Raw genomic sequence first — 18,148 nt, 5'->3', positions numbered from 1 at the left:
ACTTGGGCAGAAAATAGAGCAGTTGAACCTCTCTGTAGATATTTTGGGAGAAGTAAACCGGTTAGTGAGCCAGTTTCTGCCCAGGACAGTCGCGTTTATGTGTGAGATGCGATGCACGAAAGAGAGTGAGACGGAATCATACGGATGGACAGAAAGAAGAATGTGAAGTGGCACGGATAAGGAGGAGGCAGGGAGAAAAGCACAAGTTCTTATGCAAAGGAGAGAGAGACAGAGGTAAAAGAACAGAGAGAAGAGGAGTGAGCGGTGATTCGAACGCTGACTGTGACGGCGTAGTGAGCAGGTAATTACAGAGCTGTGTGGCAAAGGAGAGATGCTGCGACGCATAAACCCCCCCAGAGTTTGTCTCTGTCTCCTCTTTCTCTTGTTTTTCTCTTCTGTCATCTCTGTCTGGAAGCAGAACAGCTGGAGAGATAAAAGGTATTCCAACAGACACCAGGCACTGCCAATTAACTCAGAAGAATAATTATATCACTCTGTCAAGTTCCCAGATCGCCCTGACCCTTGGATCTCTTATTTCACAGGGCATTAATTATCTGCCCTTGGAGAGTCTAACATTGTTGTGTTTACATGCCTATTATCTTCATTACAACACATTATCTATATTGCTTCTTTGAGGGTTGCAGGGGGTGGGGACTGAAATTGAGCGAAAGGCGGGGCACATCCTGGACACCTTGCCAGTGTCTCACAGGTTGCCAGTGTATCAAAGAGCCAACATGTAGAGACGAACAACCCTTTATACTCTAATTAATACATTCAATCTTTTTAAGTGATATTCCAGTTTTGGACTTTTCGCATCATTATTGGAAGCACTGATATGGGGGAAAGGTTGGGGTTGGGGGCTAATATTGCATGAAATTCAACCTACAATACATATAAGTTATCTAAGGAAAAAATCAATAGTGGCATTTAATCTGGTATTAAGGCTAGAACGAGCATGTTTTCATTAATAAATAGTCTGTTTAATATCTGTATTCGTTCATTATTCTGTCGAAGTTTCATCTACAGTTATAGAAAAAGTAAGTCTGAAAACTACTTTTAAAATGATTGTATTGCTGACATAACAGTTTTAGCAGTTATTCATTCACTGCACAGCATATTACCATAACCACAAATGTCATTTCTTCTCTCTTAGCTCCGTCCGACCCTCCCTGTACTGCTCTCTGCGTTCAGCTTGTTTTTTGGATGCCTCTCTGTGAATGTTAAAAAACATTCAGTGAGTGGACGCAAAAGTGACTCATAATATTTTTTTACATGCAAATGCACGCAACCCACTCCTCTCTGTCCCACTTCCAGTGGCCCAACATGACCCGCAGCCTTCCACATGACACAAATGCACCAACAGCAAACCAATGGCGGAAAAAAAACCTCTGACATTTTCCCAAGATTCCTACAGGCCTCATTCCTCACCCACTGTGCCAGTCAATAAGCATCTCTGAGGAACCAGAGAGACGGGAGAGATGGACGAACACACACTCACAACATTGAGTTTGCTGCTGACGCACACAAACCCAGTCCACCCCATCCCACCCCCTCCGCCACCCACTAGTTGTTGTTTACCAGACAACTACTCCCACTCCAGGACCTACACATCCCAGTCCCGGGTCAGCAGTTCAGCCTCCCCATGAGGAACAGCAGCGAGACAGCGGAAAACAGAAAATGAGAAGGTTATGAGGCAGCGAGCACAGCTGGAGATGCTTGAGTGAGGCCGCGGACAATCAGCGGCAGGCAGCAGTTTGAAGGTGAAAGTGAAAGTGGGGCAAGGTGAGTGTTAAGAGGGGAATTTATCACCAGACTGAGAGTCATTTCAGATCCGGAAGAATCGCCACCTTGCAGCTGAGGTGATCTTGAGATATGGCTCTTGGGGATGAAGGTACAATTAGAGAAAAGACTGAAATGTGACCAAAGAAAGCAAAGTGCATGATGTTGAGTGATGCTGAAACCCAGGGTCACAAAGTCGAGTCCAAGTACTACGCTTTGTGTTTCAAGTCTCAAACAAGTCACTCTACACCCATTACCACATTTTATGTCAGTACATTCCACATAATTATTGGCTCTGACAAGGAGGAGAGGAAGTATTCACTTCAGTTTGTTTGTTTGTTTCTTAGTTTACAGGATTGTGAAAAAAATACTTGATAGACTTCTGAAACTTGCTTGATTGAACCTATTCAATTATGGTACCGCATGATCCGGATCAGAGGCCGGAATTTAGGGATTCGTTATTCGAAAATAATTGATGGATCTTGATTAAAATAATACTGGTACATTTAGAAGACTTATATTTATGACAAATGCAATTTGTTGCAGATCTGAATAAAAATTTTGAATTTGAATTTGGTTTCATAAGGGGACTGTTGAACCTTGGCGGAGACGTGCTCTCTACTGAGTGACCCAATGGTTTAGTTTTAAACAGAACAGCTAATGTAGTTAATTTACAGTTTCTATTAATGACAGAATCAGATTTATGAAAGACTCATCGCACATGACATTTTAACATAGCATTGAAGAACATATTGGATATATTGATGTTAATAAATCAAATAAATAATTGATAAATTATAAATTCCAAAAAAATATTACTGCAGCAAATGACCCAGAAAACGACTGATTTCCTTTCAACACTGATGTTGGTGAAAAGTTCAAACGTCTCACCAGGTTTACAAAGTCCTGGTAGCAGATTTTGCCATCAGCGTTTCCATTGGTGAGGGCCAACAGGACTTCCAGTTTGTGGGGGTCAAGCTCGGAGCCGTGTGCCGCCAGAAGGTCCCTGAATCGGTCTGTACTGATGAAGCCCGAGTTCTCTGGGTCATACTGCAAATGAGCACACACAGAGAAAAAAGTAGATTGAGACGAGTCTGATATGACAAGACCTTCATCTTCAAATCTTCCAAGAGAGAATGGAAAAAAAACTAAAAAACAAAACAGAACAATTACTCAAAGCCAATAATGATGTTCTGATTTGTTTTGCAGGCACAACACACATGCAGTGGCACCAGACACAAACAAACATGTGAGAAGTGCACAGGCAGTCAGTATCCACCTCCAGTGCGTCGTTTTCTGTGGAGCCAAATGTCAAAAGCTCAAAACACCATCAGCAGTGAAGTGGTTTAGTCATAGTTTGAGCATCTTGTTAAAAAAGAAAAAGAGACATAATTGCTTCAAAAGGACTGAATGCGGAGACGCGGCATTGCCTTTTAACAGCTCTGGATTCAAGTGTGAAGAGACATTGAGTGCATGTAACCACAGGCTTGTTTCAGCTTATATTCACAACCAGAACAGAGGAGGCATTCAGATGTTCCGCAAAACACCAGATATTCCCACAAAACCAAAGCTATTTTTCAAAAGACGGAAATTTGAAACACCACCGGAGCAGTGATTACTGAGGCACTTTAATAGAGGAAAGGCTCAGCACTTATCTCTGGCTTTGTAACCCCTGTCATCATGGACCCACACTCTCTTTTCTTTGCACTTTATGACTCGCTACATCAAATCTTAAGAGGTAAATTAGGGTGAAAACCACTTGACAATATACAAATTTAAACTAGATACCCTGCAGCTGTATGCCTCCACCAACCAGAGTGTGTTCACTTTTTCACCAGGATTCGTATAAAGTCACCATGACCTTTGAGCAATGAAATCTTATCAGTTTATCTTTGAGTCCAAATTATAAGAACTTCCCTGAAGACAGACTTGAGATAAGCCTAAAAGTCCAAAAACAAGTTTTCTGATGCCACAGTGACCTTGACGTTGACCACCTGAATCTAAAGGCATGTCGAAGTACACCAAAAATGTAACTCGTGAATCCACACAACGATTTGCCTCACCACAGGAAAACCGAGAGTTCAACTCTGAACTAGTGCTACATTGTAGCACTGGCGGGCCCGAGCACCCGCACGTTGAAGCCTGATGCGGTCGGTGGAGACGGATGTCTCCGCGTTGCATGCGTTTTGCACACTGCGGCAAAGATAAACGCTTTACTTCCTGCGTCCGTCACGCAATGTCCATTCTTGCCTGCTAATTTCTCATTACCGTCCACGCTATCAAATAGCACATCAAACTGTGAACATTTTATGTAAATCAAATGATAGTTGTAAAACAAAGCTTACTTCCTGTTCCCAGTAGGTGGCGCCATCCCTATTATTACGCACAGACATATAGATCTGTTCAAGTAGGGGCTCTGATGTAGCATGAGCAATTTTGTCTCAATTGGACAATGTTACCACAACTTAATTTTCACACTGATCAGTAGGTGGCGCTATGACCCTGAACTAATATTAATACATGGAGCTGTTCAGGTCAGGATTGTGATCATAGGTCAGTAGTTCGGAGCCGGTTGGATAATGCAGAGTGGATTAACAAAGTACTTCCTGTTTCATGGCGAATCAGTAGTTGGACACAGAGCTGTTCAGGCTTAGTGTCTGATCATGTGACAGAAGTTTGGTGGTGTTATGACAACATTGTGTCCTTTGGTGAAGGATGATCCTTCGCCGCAGCTCAATGTTTACACGCTTTGAGAAATGTCACAATTCTGACCATGATCCAATGACTTGACTGAGCTCTTTTGAGATGTTTATTGTAAAGCAGCCAGGAGCAGTTCAAGTATAAAACATGTCACTTCCTGTATCCACCAGGGGGCGCTGGGATTTCAAGTCATGATTTCTGTGTAGATGTCATCAGGCCGGGACTCTTGTCTTACATGTCTACCACCAGAGGTGCTCGGGCCCTAACTAGGGCTACGTTGTAGCACTGACAGGCCCGAGCACCCGCACGTTGAAGCCTGTTGCGGTTTGTGGAGAGATCGACCGATGACCAAGCGCACGTCTCCGCGTTGCATGCGGGTTTTTTCGCACTGCAGCAAGGATAAATGCTTCATTTACTGCATCCATCAAGCGATGTCGATCCTTGCCTGCTAATGGTTTTTGATCATGAGAGAGCAGTTTTGTGGTGATAGGACATTGCACAGTGGAGTTTTGACAACATTGTCTCCTTTGACAAAGGAGACAATGTTGTCATTGATGTGCGCACATCAATGTTTACACAGTTTGAGGGAATGTCACAATTCTCACCATGATCCAATGAGTTGACTGAGCTGTTTGGCACCCAGCAGCAGTGCATCAAAGTATAAAACATGTCACTTCCTGTTGCCAGCAGATGGCGCTGGGATTCAAGTTGTCAGTGTAGATGTCATCAGGCTGGGACTCTTGTCTTACATGTCTAGTTTGGACCCGATTGGACCAAATATGCCAGAGATACAGAAGCTCGTGTTTTGATGTTGTGAATCAAACTTTGTTGGAACGCCACGGTCACACCGTGTGATGAAATCAAATACACCGAGGTAGTTTATATCTCCATCTTGTTGAAGTGATACTCCCAGAAGTTGGAGTTGATCTGATGAAAGCCGTACGACAAGTTCGTCAAAGTACAAATGTGGAAAATGGCCAAATTAGTGTCATGAATCGATTTTTGTAGATGTCGGCCAATAGTAGTGCCGGGGCTGCCCTTTAGGGGGCCCTAGTCAGTTATTTTGCCACGCCCATTACTTAAAACCATCTGAATGTCTGCAGGGAGGGGGGGGGGGGTGGCTGTTGTTACACACATGTAGTTTCAGGGAGGTTGAACCTCGAACACCGAAGTTACAGCAATTTCGCCTTGAAAAAGCCCCAAAATGGAAATGCAAGTCATTCGAAATACGATAGGGCCTCCCACCGCTCGGTGCTCCGGTTCTTTCAAACACATTCATGTCAGTGTAATTATAGATTTCTGTCTTTGCAAAGTGAGAACTAAATATGTTTGATAAAGGAAGGTCAGTGTTTGATTGACAGCTGATCTCTGTGCGGAGTAGGAACGTCACCACGACAAACTTTGATCAACAAACATGGAGACAAAAGAAGTTAAAGATTTAAACACAGAATCTAAATCATTTCTTTTAATGACTCGAGTCTATTTGAGTTTACAGAACTCAGCTGTGGATCCAGGATGAACAGTAACTCCAACATAGAGAGGCTGAGTGAATGTGGTCTGGACTCTGTGGAGGAGTCTCATGGTGTGAGAGACGCTGTAGAAGGACAGAACACCTGCACTGTGATCCAGGTACACTCCTACTCTGGAGAACACAGGACCTGGCACTGAAGTCTTGATGCCGTTGTAAGAAAAGTTACAAACGTGTCCATAATAAGATAATGACCAAGATGTATCATTATATCCAAATCTACTTTCGTGCAATGCTCTGCTGATATTCTTGTATGTGACTGCTACACGAAGTCCTGCCCACATCCCCATCTCCACCTCCTTCTCCACCTCCCAGTAACAACGTCCAGTCAGACTCTCTCTACTCAGGACCTGAAACCTACCAATGAATCTGTCTGGGTGATCAGAATAAGGCAGATTTTCTCTCACCCATGTTACTTTCCTGTTTCCCTCAGATAATAACAGATGTGTGTTTACTGTGTTTGGATCCAGTGTGATTTCCTGTGAATATTTTAAAAAGTCAGCTCTGGTCTCTGGCTCTGGTTGCAGCAGTAAAACATCCACTCGAGACACAATCTGTAAAATCTCTGTCTCTGTCTCACTCAGAATGTCCTGTACTCGACCTCTGACCTCTGACACAGCTGCTGTCATGTCCTCAAAGTTCCTCAGAGGACGGATCCTGATGCTGGATGAGTGTGTAGATCCACTGAGTGGTGACAGTGAGGGGTAGTTGTGTAGAAGTTGGTTGTGATCCTCTGTGTCTGAGAGCTGCTTCAGTTCATGGTCTTGCCTCTTCAGCTCAGTGATCTCCTGCTCCAGTCTCTCCTGAAGCTCTCTGACTCGACTCACTTCAGTTTCCTGCTGGGATCTGATCTGCTGCTCCACATCAGAGCTTCTTTTCTCCAGCAGACGGATCATCTCAGTGAAGATCTCCTCACTGTCCTCCACTGCTTTATCAGCAGAGCCATTGACAGCCTCCTCCTCCTGTTGAAGCAGCTTCACATCTTTCTCTGTATCCTGGACTATCTGCTGGATTGTTTGTCTCCTCAGCCGGAGCTCTCTCTGCCTCTCAGTCCTTCCTGCTGCAGCTGACACTATGTCGTGGCCTTTATGTTCCTCCACAGAGCAGAGGTAACAGATAAACTGCTGATCAGTGCGGCAGAACATCTTCATCACCTCGTCGTGAAGAGAGCAGATGTTCTCCTGGAGCTTCTCCGAGGGCTCCACCAGCTTGTGCTTCTTAAATGGAGGGGACTGAAGATGACACTGGAGGTGTTTTACCCAATAAGAGGCCAAACAATTCAAACAGGACTTGAGAGCTTTCCGTTTTCTCCCAGTGCAGACATCACAGGCCACATCTTCAGGTCCAGCATAGCAGTCATCAGCAGGAGCAGCTTGGAGTCCAGTCTTCTTCAGCTCCTCCAGTAAATCAGCTAACATGATGTTTATCCCCAGTACAGGCCTCGGTGTGAAGGTCTGTCTACACTGAGGGCAGCTGTAGCTTCCTCTCTCCTCCTCTTTGTCCCAGTGGGTGTTAATACAGCTCTTACAGTAGCTGTGTCCACAGACAGTAGTCACCGGATCCTTCAGTAGATCCACACAGATCGAACAGCAGAATCTTTTTCTGTCCAGTTGATTTTCTTGCTGCTCCATTTCAGCTGCTGCCAGTGACTGTAGAAAAGATTCACTTCCTCTGAACAGAAACAGATCTCTGCCCCTCCCCCTCTCGTTCACTTCCTCTTTTTGACACACTATTACTAACAGTAGCTATTAGTTTAAAGGCAGCTAGTTTAAAGGCAGCTACCTTTAAACTTTAGTAAAATGGACACATAGAGCTGTTTAGGCTTGGACTCTGATCATGAGACAGAAGTTTGGTGGTGATAGGATAATGCACAGTGGACTTGTAATAAATTCCTCTTTTTGGTGAATCATTAAAATTTCAAGCCACACAACGGTCACACCGTGTAACGTACATGTTAAAAATTCTCCCTTTACCCTCAATCATGAACTAAAGTTATCTCTCAACATTAATTGTCAAACATCTGTAAATGTAATTTAGTTTCCAACCCATTAAAACTGTGTGAACATATGGCGTTTGACGAAAAGTCACAGTACACTTATATCTTCATTATCAATGTCTTGAGACCCATTTGATTTAGCTTGACATTGTTTCGCAAAGTGTAAGACATTTCAAAAACCAGACAAGTGCATCAAAGTAAAAATATCCTAAATGCCGGGCTTCGTGTTGCCTTTTTCATAATGCACTGAGAGACTTTTTTATGCATCTGGTCATGATACAAAACTGTCCTCATTTTCGTGTTGATCGGTGAATGCTAAATGAGGGGCTTTTCTATAGGTGGCCCTGTTGAGGTATTTTGACACGCCCATTTCAAATGACTCCAGAATACGTCAATTTTCACAACTTTCTAATTAACTGCAAACTTTAGAGCATTTTTGAGCATGGGAAAGCCCTCAAAAAGCCCATTCACTACGCTCAGAATAATCCTTACAATTTCAAAAGGGCCTCCCATCGGAGGTGCTCGGGGCCCTAATAAGAAAAATCCTTACAGTTTCAATAGGGCTTCTCACCATTCGGTGCTCGGGCCCTAAATATCAGCACATATGTGAAGTGAACATTTGTGCCAAATTTGGAGAAATTCCCTCAAGGCTTTTCTTAAGAATTCATATTCATAAGAACAGAGGGTCATATGACCTTGACCTTTGACCCTTGACCACCACATTCTAATAAGTTCCTCAGTGAAAATTTGTACCAGATTTGAAGAAATTCCCTCAAGGTGTTCTTGGGGGTATCGTGTTCACAGACGAACAACCCGAACACATAATGTCTCTGGCCACTGGCTATCGCTGGCGCAGAGGCACAAAAAAATACACACAATTTGCTTGTGTTTGATGTTATCAACGATATACAGGACGGACGAAAGCCAAAGAGAGGGCTGCTGAGCGTGAGCCACCTCTGTTTCTAATGGAACAGACTTCTGGTGATTCTGCCGGCCTTGCTTTTAATCAAGCTGCCCTTCATCTCCTAAAATAAGGATAAAACAGAAAATGTTTGCAGCTGCTCAGTATTTGTCCGTTCGACTGAGAACAAAACGACCTCAAATTAACAACAATCCAGGACTTGTTTGTTTGATTTGAATGTTTTTGGATGTGGGCAGAAGACAGCTGCTTTCTCTCTCTCTCTCTTTTTGTCTGTGCCTGAGTGTGAGTATGTATGTAACAGTGTGTGTTTATGTATTTGCAAATGTGTGTGTGTGTGTGTGTGTGTGTGTGTTTGTGTGTGAGTGTGTGTGTGCGTGTGTGTGTGTGTGTGTAACTGTGGCCATGTCTGTGTAACTACAGTGCATTCATGCATAAAGATGTGACATTCAGACAATATGAGCCGCCTGCCAGATTCAAACACTCGTGAACCAGAAACAGTAACCGTGTGTGTGCTTGCATGTGTGTGTGTGTATAAGTGTGTGTGTGTGTTTGCCATATGTCGGTGTTGGCAGACGCTGAGTAAAGCCAGGCTGGCAGCAGGTGCTCTGTGCTCCACCAAATGACCACAGACATGAGCTCACATTGTTTTTTTTCTCTGCGTTACCTAACAGTGACAAAGCAGCTTTTTATTCTGTCACGACTGCAGTTGTCAGTACGACTCGGAGCCATCTTTGAAACATGGCTGTGAAAATCACTTGTTTCCCACATATGCAATGGGAGGATTATCACCAAAACCCATCGTGTCTGTGATGAATTGCATCGCCAATGCTATAGTCGGTATTTAGAAAGAAAGAGATGGAAGTGAACGTCACTCTTCCTCATTCAATATCTCCATCGCTCCTGACACAAGAGGAAGCAAGAGGCAGGAAGAGGGGCAAAATAGAGAAAAACTGTTTTGTCCAAAGTAAAAAAAAGTAAAGATTAAGTTGAAATTACTTTGTTTGCAATTTAAGTGCTTGTCTTTGAGCATGAAATGTATGTTCTGCATAGTGTCCTATAATTGTCAGCATATATAAAAATGTGTGTTCCTCAATACACACAAAAATATCTTTCTTAGTGAGGACTTTTCCCACAATGCACACCCTATAATAAACCAATACAACTTCCTAACCCCAACCCTTACTCTGACTCTAGTGAAATCAAAATTCTAATATGATCTGAATTGTACGTCTTCAACCGCAGACAGACATTTGTCAACACTATACCTGGCACTCTATTGGTTGGGGGATTTTGACAGACCTGTTACAAAATAATAATCAAGCTCAGAAGGAAAATATCCAAGATCAGAGGAGAAATCCGAGTGCAGACGTTAGACGAGGAGAAGAGATGCAATCTGACCAAGCAACAAAACATCTGAGTGCAAGAGCACAGGTTGAGCAGAGTCAGAGCAACTCGAAGCACAAGCAGCAGCTTCTTGAGAGCAAGCACAGGGTTTTGAGTGAAAGCGTTACAAAATCAGAACATAAAATTAAATTAGTCCTGCTCTCAAAAGAAAAGTCCTGAATAAAGAGAAAGGAAAAACAACATACACACACACAATGTATACAATGTAAACTACTCTCCAGAAAGCACCAACCTTCTCTTGCAGTAAATCAGCCAGTTTCTGCCGAGGACATTTTCTCATGATGAAGTAACGTCAGCCAAAGCCAGTGTCACCACATAGTGTGTGAGCAAAAACAATATGTGTCGTGAGTATGTGTATGTGTGTGTGTGTGTGTGTGTGTGTGTGTGTGTGTGTGTGTGTGAGTGTGTGTGTGTGTCACATTGTTTGTCCCAGACTGTCCAGGGTTATTTCCAACCAGACCAAGACCCTCAATATACACCTCCCCCATCTCCCCCCCTTTCTCTCTCACACACACACACACACTCACACTCACACACACCCACACACACACACACACACACACACACACACACACACACACACACACACACACACACACATACTGGTTTCCATGGTCTGCGGGCCTCGAACTTGTTGTCATCATCTGTGGGGACCACCCTTTCTAGAGGTATTTGAGGTATGAAAAAAATCAGGGGCACTAAAAAAAATTCTGTTAGTACATACACAACTTAAAATATCTAAATTTATGAAGTAGTATTTTGACTGTGCAAAATGGGGACCGAAGAAAAAACGGGTAGGTATGGCTGATGGGGACCTTATTTACATATCATTTGCATGACTCACACAACTTGTCATAAGACTGATGGGGACCTTGCTTCAATAACGCATTATTACATATATATATATATTACTACTGATACTGTAAGTCCTTCCATTATTACATTTGTTAGAGCAGTTTGTTTAGTCTAAACCAAAGAAGAAAAATCAATCTTGGCTCAGTTGTTGATAGATAATGTAGCGATATAACATGAGGCCTTTAAATGGTGATAGGGATGCAAAGCATCACTTTGCACAGAACATCTTGCTGTTAATGAACTCTGCCTTACAATGAAGCAGAATTTGATAGGACTATTAGTGTTATGCGGTTGAAGTGAATATTAACATATCAAACAGTGACATCTATCTACATCCGTACAAAGAATAAATCTTATTCAGTCAAATTTGTAAGATATTTTTAATTACAGCCAACTGCAGAGCAACAGCTTACTGCTATTCAATCACTTTCAAAATATTTGGTCGAATGAAAGACAAAATTCAAGTTATCTGAGTTTTAGGGAAAGACAGGATTTTTTGTAAACAAATAAAATCTCAAGTTTTACTGATCCTTCCTTTTAACATAACTCTTTTAGTAAAAAAATATATATATATATATATATTTTAGAATTTAAAATAACAAAAATGTTGGCTATTATTGGCACTTCAGAACAGAACAATGAAATACATTTTTTTTAAATGCCTTAGTCATAGTAAATATACATTTTCAGTAGACCAAGTTAGTATCTGCCATACCAGATAGGTGGTAATCTTCCTATTATTTACTAAATTTCCTCTTGTTGGCTGTAATGCGGTTATATATGTAGAATTTCACATTCTGCCAGCTCCGGTCATTAAGAGCTTCTGGTTCAGCTCTTATACACTTCTCACAGTCAAACTTTGCTGGAACAATACAAGATGTGATGAATCGATTCATGTGGCTTTCCACTGCCTCCACCTCTGTCTGCTTCCAGGGTGTTTTCTTCTTTTGGGCAGTTGTACCTTTAAGTGGTCAGAAAAACAAATTTGTAATGACAAAGTGTGTAAGAGTTATAATCCAAAGTTACAAGTTCTGTACAGTATAAACTAGCTTCTACAGTATAAGAAAACTAATTTATACAATTACATTGCCAAGAAAACACTGATTTGTGCATTCTGCCTGAAATGGTCAGTGGGAAAGAGGATTTTGATTCCATTTTCTTATAAGCTGTACATGCTGTGTTATATTAAAAAATAAACTCTTAATTCTGGTCACTGACATGGACTCACATTTACTGACATCAATTTCTCAAAATTGTCATGAAGACAATAATGTATTTATAAAATGTTGGATCTGTTGGATAAATAAACACAATGTACCCATTCACTCATTAATCTAACTAAATATGGATTTGTGAGTACCCAGGACAGGTGGTTGGTATAGGGGCTAGTTGTTGTTTGTATGTTTATACTATTAAAACTGTTACTGTTATGAGTCCTACTTTAAGCACCTAATAGACTATAGAATCAGCCTAAAAACCCTTTATCAGACTATTGCAGGCCTGAATATACAGATAAAACTAAATTAAATGGGTGCAGCAACAGTTATGCGGCAAAGTATTGGTGGCAACATCTTAAATGGGCAACACCGAAAACAGACTCTGATCTGGTCTTTTTTTTATGACTGCTATCTAACAAATTTGGCAATTTCTATATATTTCTAATATCCATGAAAGAAGCAAACATAATAAATACTGACATTAAAAAGACAAGAGGTACTACATGTCAAACGTTTACCTTTTGAGGAAGGCCTCATCGTACTGACTGGTTTTGGTTTATTGGGTGGTTGTGGCTGCATTTCATTCCTCTCAGTGGGAGGAAGTGACTCCTCTGCTGGTGGTGCTATAAAAGAAAAAAAAAAGAAGTAAAACTTTAACAACATTTTCCAGGGACAATTTTTAAATGACAAAAATATTAATTAACAGCTTTAACATGGTCGGGGATTTGAAGGTGTGCTGTTTCTTTTTCTGTTCCCATATGGCTGCTATGACACATTTTAAAACATTTGGACATTTCTATAATTAAAACACTAACAATTCATATAAAGAAAGAAGCATACATAATCAATACTGACATACAAAAGATAAAAGAGAAGTGTCATGAGTTCACCTATTGAGGAAGGCCTCATTCTGCAGGATTCTGAAGGTACCTCATCACTTGATGAGTGTGGATTTTGTCTCTTGGGTGGTTGTGGCAGCATTTCATCCCTTTCGGTATGAGGAAATGTCTCCTCTGTATGTGGTTCTATGAAAAAACAAAAAAAGAATTTCACTTTAAAGACATATATGTACTACAGAATAATGATAATACAAAATTGAAAATTCAGTTTAATTAATAAAAGTGTATTCAACCATTCAAGTGTTGAATACACTTGTATTTAAACTACATATTATTAAAAAGATGAATAAATAATGTTTGTTAATTTTTATTTTCGATTGATTTCGAGATAAATGTGCGTGTCAATGGGTGAATGACAAAGCTGTACTGTAAAGCACTTAGTGGTCTTCAATTATATCACACAAACATCAGTGTAACCATGCGAAATGAATAAATGATAAACAAAAACAAACAAAAAAGTGAAATAAAATAACATACCATTTGGATCTATTCCAATTTCATCCAACCCTTTAGGCGGTCGTGGCACGAGTTTTCCCTTTCCGTACTCCATAACTGCTGCATTGTGAGCAAAGTTTCCTCTGTTGCCAATATAATCCAGGTGTCTTTTTTTCTCTTTGGAACCTTTTGGAAAGCTTAGAGCTTTAGCCACATCTGATTTATCTTCATGTGCACGCTCTAGATGCCTTGCAATTTTTGAAATAGGCTTACTGCAATACAAGCAATAATGTTTTTTGTCATACACACCCTTCCCACCTTTTTTTTTAAATGAACTGACAACGACGCTGTCGTTTATGGTCTGACTTGAACAGGGTTCTTCTACTGCTCTGGGGGCTTCAGGTGTAATGTTGTGACTGTCCAAAATCATGTTGTCTGGTGTTGTAGAATCGCAGACAGGGGGGCCTATTGAGCTATCCGGATCACTGTCACTTTTGGTACCTGGTACGTAGTCATCTGCACTATCTGATGACGAATCAAATAGCTCAGAATCTTCCAGATCTGTGTCTTTCATCTAAAAAAATTAATGAAAACATTATAAATATGTAGAGCTGTAATGGTTAGATTAGAAATTAGTCAGTAACCTAACAGAACCAAATTAAAATCAGTGTTGATGTATCAATTAAACCATCATCTCATTTGGCTGTTTTGCAAGTTTTGTTTCATAATTTGTTTATTTTAGCAGTTTATATTAATAATAAACAGGGTATTTTGACTGTTCTGAAAAAAATAAGATTATATCAACTTGCATCAACTTGAAAAAATTGATGTTCAACTTAAAGTGATTATTTTTTACAGACTACATTATATATATTGTTAAATTATAATCCACTGAATTATTGGAAGTTATTTGTGAATGATGTCAACTCACAGTAAGTACTTACCAGAATACTTTTAGTCCGTCTTAGTTTTGGTACAAAAGTCTCAGTTTCATTTTCGAACTCTGTAATCTGTAAATAAAGGCACATGCACAATAAATAATATAGTAAAGTACATATAAGAATATTTGAGACCAAAGTTGTGTCTGCTCTGCTAAACTAAGTCTGAATTCACAATCTACAAAAAATACATTTCATACATTTTACACACAACATTATAGTTCATTGTGGGGACCAGTTTTATCTAACTTTTCAAAAGTTACAACTTGCACACTGTCAGAAGGTGTTTTGTGGGGACCTCGTGACTCCAAACTGTAGAGTGATAATTTATCAAGAAAGAAACAACTGTGAAGTTTGAAATCTACCATGAATATACCTCTAACACTAACCTTCAAGATGTATGACTTGAAATGTGATTGTATACCAATTTACATTACTTCTGACCAGTGAAGCTCTTTCTCGTTCACACAACTTAACACAGGCTTTGTGGGGACATTTTACACACAACATTATAGTTCATTGTGGGGACCAGTTTTATCTAACTTTTCAACAGTTACAACTTGCACACTGTCAGAAGGTGTCTTGTGGGGACCTCGTGACTCCAAAATGTAGAGTGATAATTTATCAAGAAAGAAAATACTGTGAGGTTTGAAATCTAGCATGAATATAGCTCTAACACTAACCTTCAAGATGTATGACTTGAAATGTCATTGTATACCAATTTACATTACTTCTGACCAGTGAAGCTCTTTCTCGTTCACACAACTTAACACAGGCTTTGTGGGGACATTTTACACACAACATTATAGTTCATTGTGGGGACCAGTTTAATCTTACTTTTCAAAAACAGTTTGTACTTGCACACTGTCAGAAGGTGTTTTGTGGGGACCTCGTGACTCCAAAATGTAGAGTGATAATTTATCAAGAAAGAAAATACTGTGAGGTTTGAAATCTAGCATGAATATAGCTCTAACACTAACCTTCAAGATGTATGACTTGAAATGTCATTGTATACCAATTTACAATACTTCTGACCAGTGAAGCTCTTTCTCGTTCACACAACTTAACACAGGCTTTGTGGGGACATTTTACACACAACACTAAAGTTCCTTGTGGGGACCAGTTTTATCTTACTTTTCAAAAACAGTTTGTACTTGCACACTCTCAGAAGGTGTTTTGTGGTTGCACACTGTCAGAAGGTGTCTTGTGGGGACCTCGTGACTCCAAAATGTAGAGTGATAATTTAACAAGAAAGAAAATACTTTGAGGTTTGAAATCTAGCATGAATATAGCTCTAACACTAACCTCCAATATGTATGACTTGAAATGTCATTGTATACCAATTTACAATACTTCTGACCAGTGAAGCTCTTTCTCGTTCACACAACTTAACACAGGCTTTGTGGGGACATTTTACACACAACATTATAGTTCATTGTGGGGACCAGTTTTACCTAATTGTTCACACACAGTTTCTACACGAACTCTGAACATAGAGTAACAAAATAATGAAAAAATAGTGATGGACATGAACTTACCTCTTCAGGTGTGGTCTTTGGCGCAAAGGCACCATCTATCAGACTCTCTGAGTGGACAGGATCAGAGTCATCCTCCTCCATGGTGTCAACAGTGATGCTGGTCGTCTGTAACAACAAATTGTATGACTATTTCAAGAAATTTAAACATAAGAGACTAATGGTTCATTCAATGTATATAATACATTGACATTCAAAAAGACTGACCATTGAGATTTTACCTCTAAAATGAGAAACACCCTGTTATTAACATAAAACAAACTCCAGAGAAAAGAAGCTTGAATTCATTTTCAACTATTTCTTCCTGCCCAGCCAAGCTCTATCTCGTTCACACAATTTAAATAAAACAGGCTTTGTGGGGACATTTTACACACAACATTATAGTTCATTGTGGGGACCAGTTTTATCTAACTTTTGAAAAACAGTTTTTACTTGCACACTCTCAGAAAGTGTTTTGTGGTTGCACACTGTCAGAAGGTGTGTTGTGGGGACCTCGTGACTCCAAAATGTAGAGTGATAATTTAACAAGAAAGAAAATACTGTGAGGTTTGAAATCAGGCATGAATATAGCTCTAACACGAACCTTCAAGATGTATGACTTGAAATGTCATTGTATACCAATTTACATTACTTCTGACCAGTGAAGCTCTTTCTCGTTCACACAACTTAACACAGGCTTTGTGGGGACATTTTACACACAACATTAAAGTTCATTGTGGGGACCAGTTTTGTCTAACTTTTCAAAAACAGTTTTTACTTGCACACTCTCAGAAGGTGTTTTGTGGTTACACACTGTCAGAAGGTGTCTTGTGGGGACCTCGTGACTCCAAAATGTAGAGTGATAATTTATCAAGAAAGAAAATACTGTGAGGTTTGAAATCTAGCATGAATATAGCTCTAACACTAACCTTCAAGATGTATGACTTGAAATGTCATTGTATACCAAATTACATTACTTCTGAGCAGTGAAGCTCTTTCTCGTTCACACAACTTAACACAGGCTTTGTGGGGACATTTTACACACAACATTATAGTTCATTGTGGGGACCAGTTTTATCTAACTTTTCAAAAACAGTATGTACTTGCACACTGTCAGAAGGTGTTTTGTGGGGACCTCGTGACTCCAAAATGTAGAGTGATAATTTACTAAGAAAGAAAATACTGTGAGGTTTGAAATCTAGCATGAATATACCTCTAACACTAACCTTCAAGATGTATGACTTGAAATGTCATTGTATACCAATTTACATTACTTCTGACCAGTGAAGCTCTTTCTCGTTCACACAACTTAACACAGGCTTTGTGGGGACATTTTACACACAACATTAAAGTTCATTGTGGGGACCAGTTTTATCTAACTTTTCAAAAACAGTTTTTACTTGCACACTCTCAGAAGGTGTTTTGTGGTTACACACTGTCAGAAGGTGTCTTGTGGGGACCTCGTGACTCCAAAATGTAGAGTGATAATTTAACAAGAAAGAAAATACTGTGAGGTTTGAAATCTAGCATGAATATAGCTCTAACACCAACCTTCAAGATGTATGACTTGAAATGTCATTGTATACCAATTTACATTACTTCTGACCAGTGAAGCTCTTTCTCGTTCACACAACTTAACACAGGCTTTGTGGGGACATTTTACACACAACATTAAAGTTCATTGTGGGGTCCAGTTTTATCTAACTTTTCAAAAACAGTTTTTACTTGCACACTCTCAGAAGGTGTTTTGTGGTTACACACTGTCAGAAGGTGTCTTGTGGGGACCTCGTGACTCCAAAATGTAGAGTGATAATTTAACAAGAAAGAAAATACTGTGAGGTTTGAAATCTAGCATGAATATAGCTCTAACACCAACCTTCAAGATGTATGACTTGAAATGTCATTGTATACCAATTTACAATACTTCTGACCAGTGAAGCTCTTTCTCGTTCACACAACTT

The 18,148-nt window shown here is 40.1% G+C and overlaps 3 protein-coding genes across 5 annotated transcripts in view; all 3 read right to left on the bottom strand.

Annotated features, from left to right (window-relative positions):
- rhbdl3 (rhomboid, veinlet-like 3 (Drosophila)) overlaps positions 1-18,148 on the bottom strand; it is a 70,446-nt gene that overhangs the window by 16,203 nt on the left and 36,095 nt on the right. For 2 of the 3 annotated variants that reach the window (XM_061095456.1, XM_061095464.1), the window contains exon 3: positions 2,671-2,829. In XM_061095456.1, the coding sequence (XP_060951439.1) occupies positions 2,671-2,829 (159 nt within the window). The remainder of the gene's footprint in view (positions 1-2,670; positions 2,830-18,148) is intronic. The other variant, XM_061095449.1, reaches the window with a different exon arrangement.
- On the bottom strand, positions 5,959-7,638 carry LOC133027255 (tripartite motif-containing protein 16-like). The gene has a single exon (XM_061094290.1). The coding sequence runs from the start codon at positions 7,636-7,638 to the stop codon at positions 5,959-5,961; it is 1,680 nt and encodes a 559-aa protein (XP_060950273.1).
- LOC133027007 (uncharacterized) lies at positions 11,800-14,741 on the bottom strand. The gene is made up of 6 exons (XM_061094013.1): positions 14,680-14,741; positions 14,054-14,309; positions 13,778-13,921; positions 13,292-13,426; positions 12,920-13,024; positions 11,800-12,145 (listed from the first exon to the last, which is right to left on the bottom strand). Exons 2-6 carry the CDS (start codon positions 14,307-14,309, stop codon positions 11,922-11,924), a joined length of 864 nt encoding a protein of 287 aa, XP_060949996.1. The 5' UTR covers positions 14,680-14,741; the 3' UTR covers positions 11,800-11,921.

Source organism: Limanda limanda, chromosome 2 (assembly GCF_963576545.1).
Source record: "Limanda limanda chromosome 2, fLimLim1.1, whole genome shotgun sequence".
In the NCBI taxonomy this organism is placed as follows: Eukaryota; Metazoa; Chordata; class Actinopteri; order Pleuronectiformes; family Pleuronectidae; genus Limanda; species Limanda limanda.
Note: the sequence above shows the minus strand (reverse complement) of the source record. Positions and strands in the feature narration are given on the sequence as shown.

Coding starts and splice junctions, on each gene's coding strand:
- LOC133027007 (XM_061094013.1), bottom strand. CDS start 14,309: ATGAAAGACACAGATCTGGAAGATTCTGAGCTATTTGATTCGTCATCA. Junction 13,922..14,053: donor CAGTTCATTTAAAAAAAAAG/GTGGGAAGGGTG, acceptor GCTTTCCAAAAG/GTTCCAAAGAGAAAAAAAGA. Junction 12,146..12,919: donor GATGAGGCCTTCCTCAAAAG/GTAAACGTTTGA, acceptor GACCACTTAAAG/GTACAACTGCCCAAAAGAAG.
- LOC133027255 (XM_061094290.1), bottom strand. CDS start 7,638: ATGGAGCAGCAAGAAAATCAACTGGACAGAAAAAGATTCTGCTGTTCG.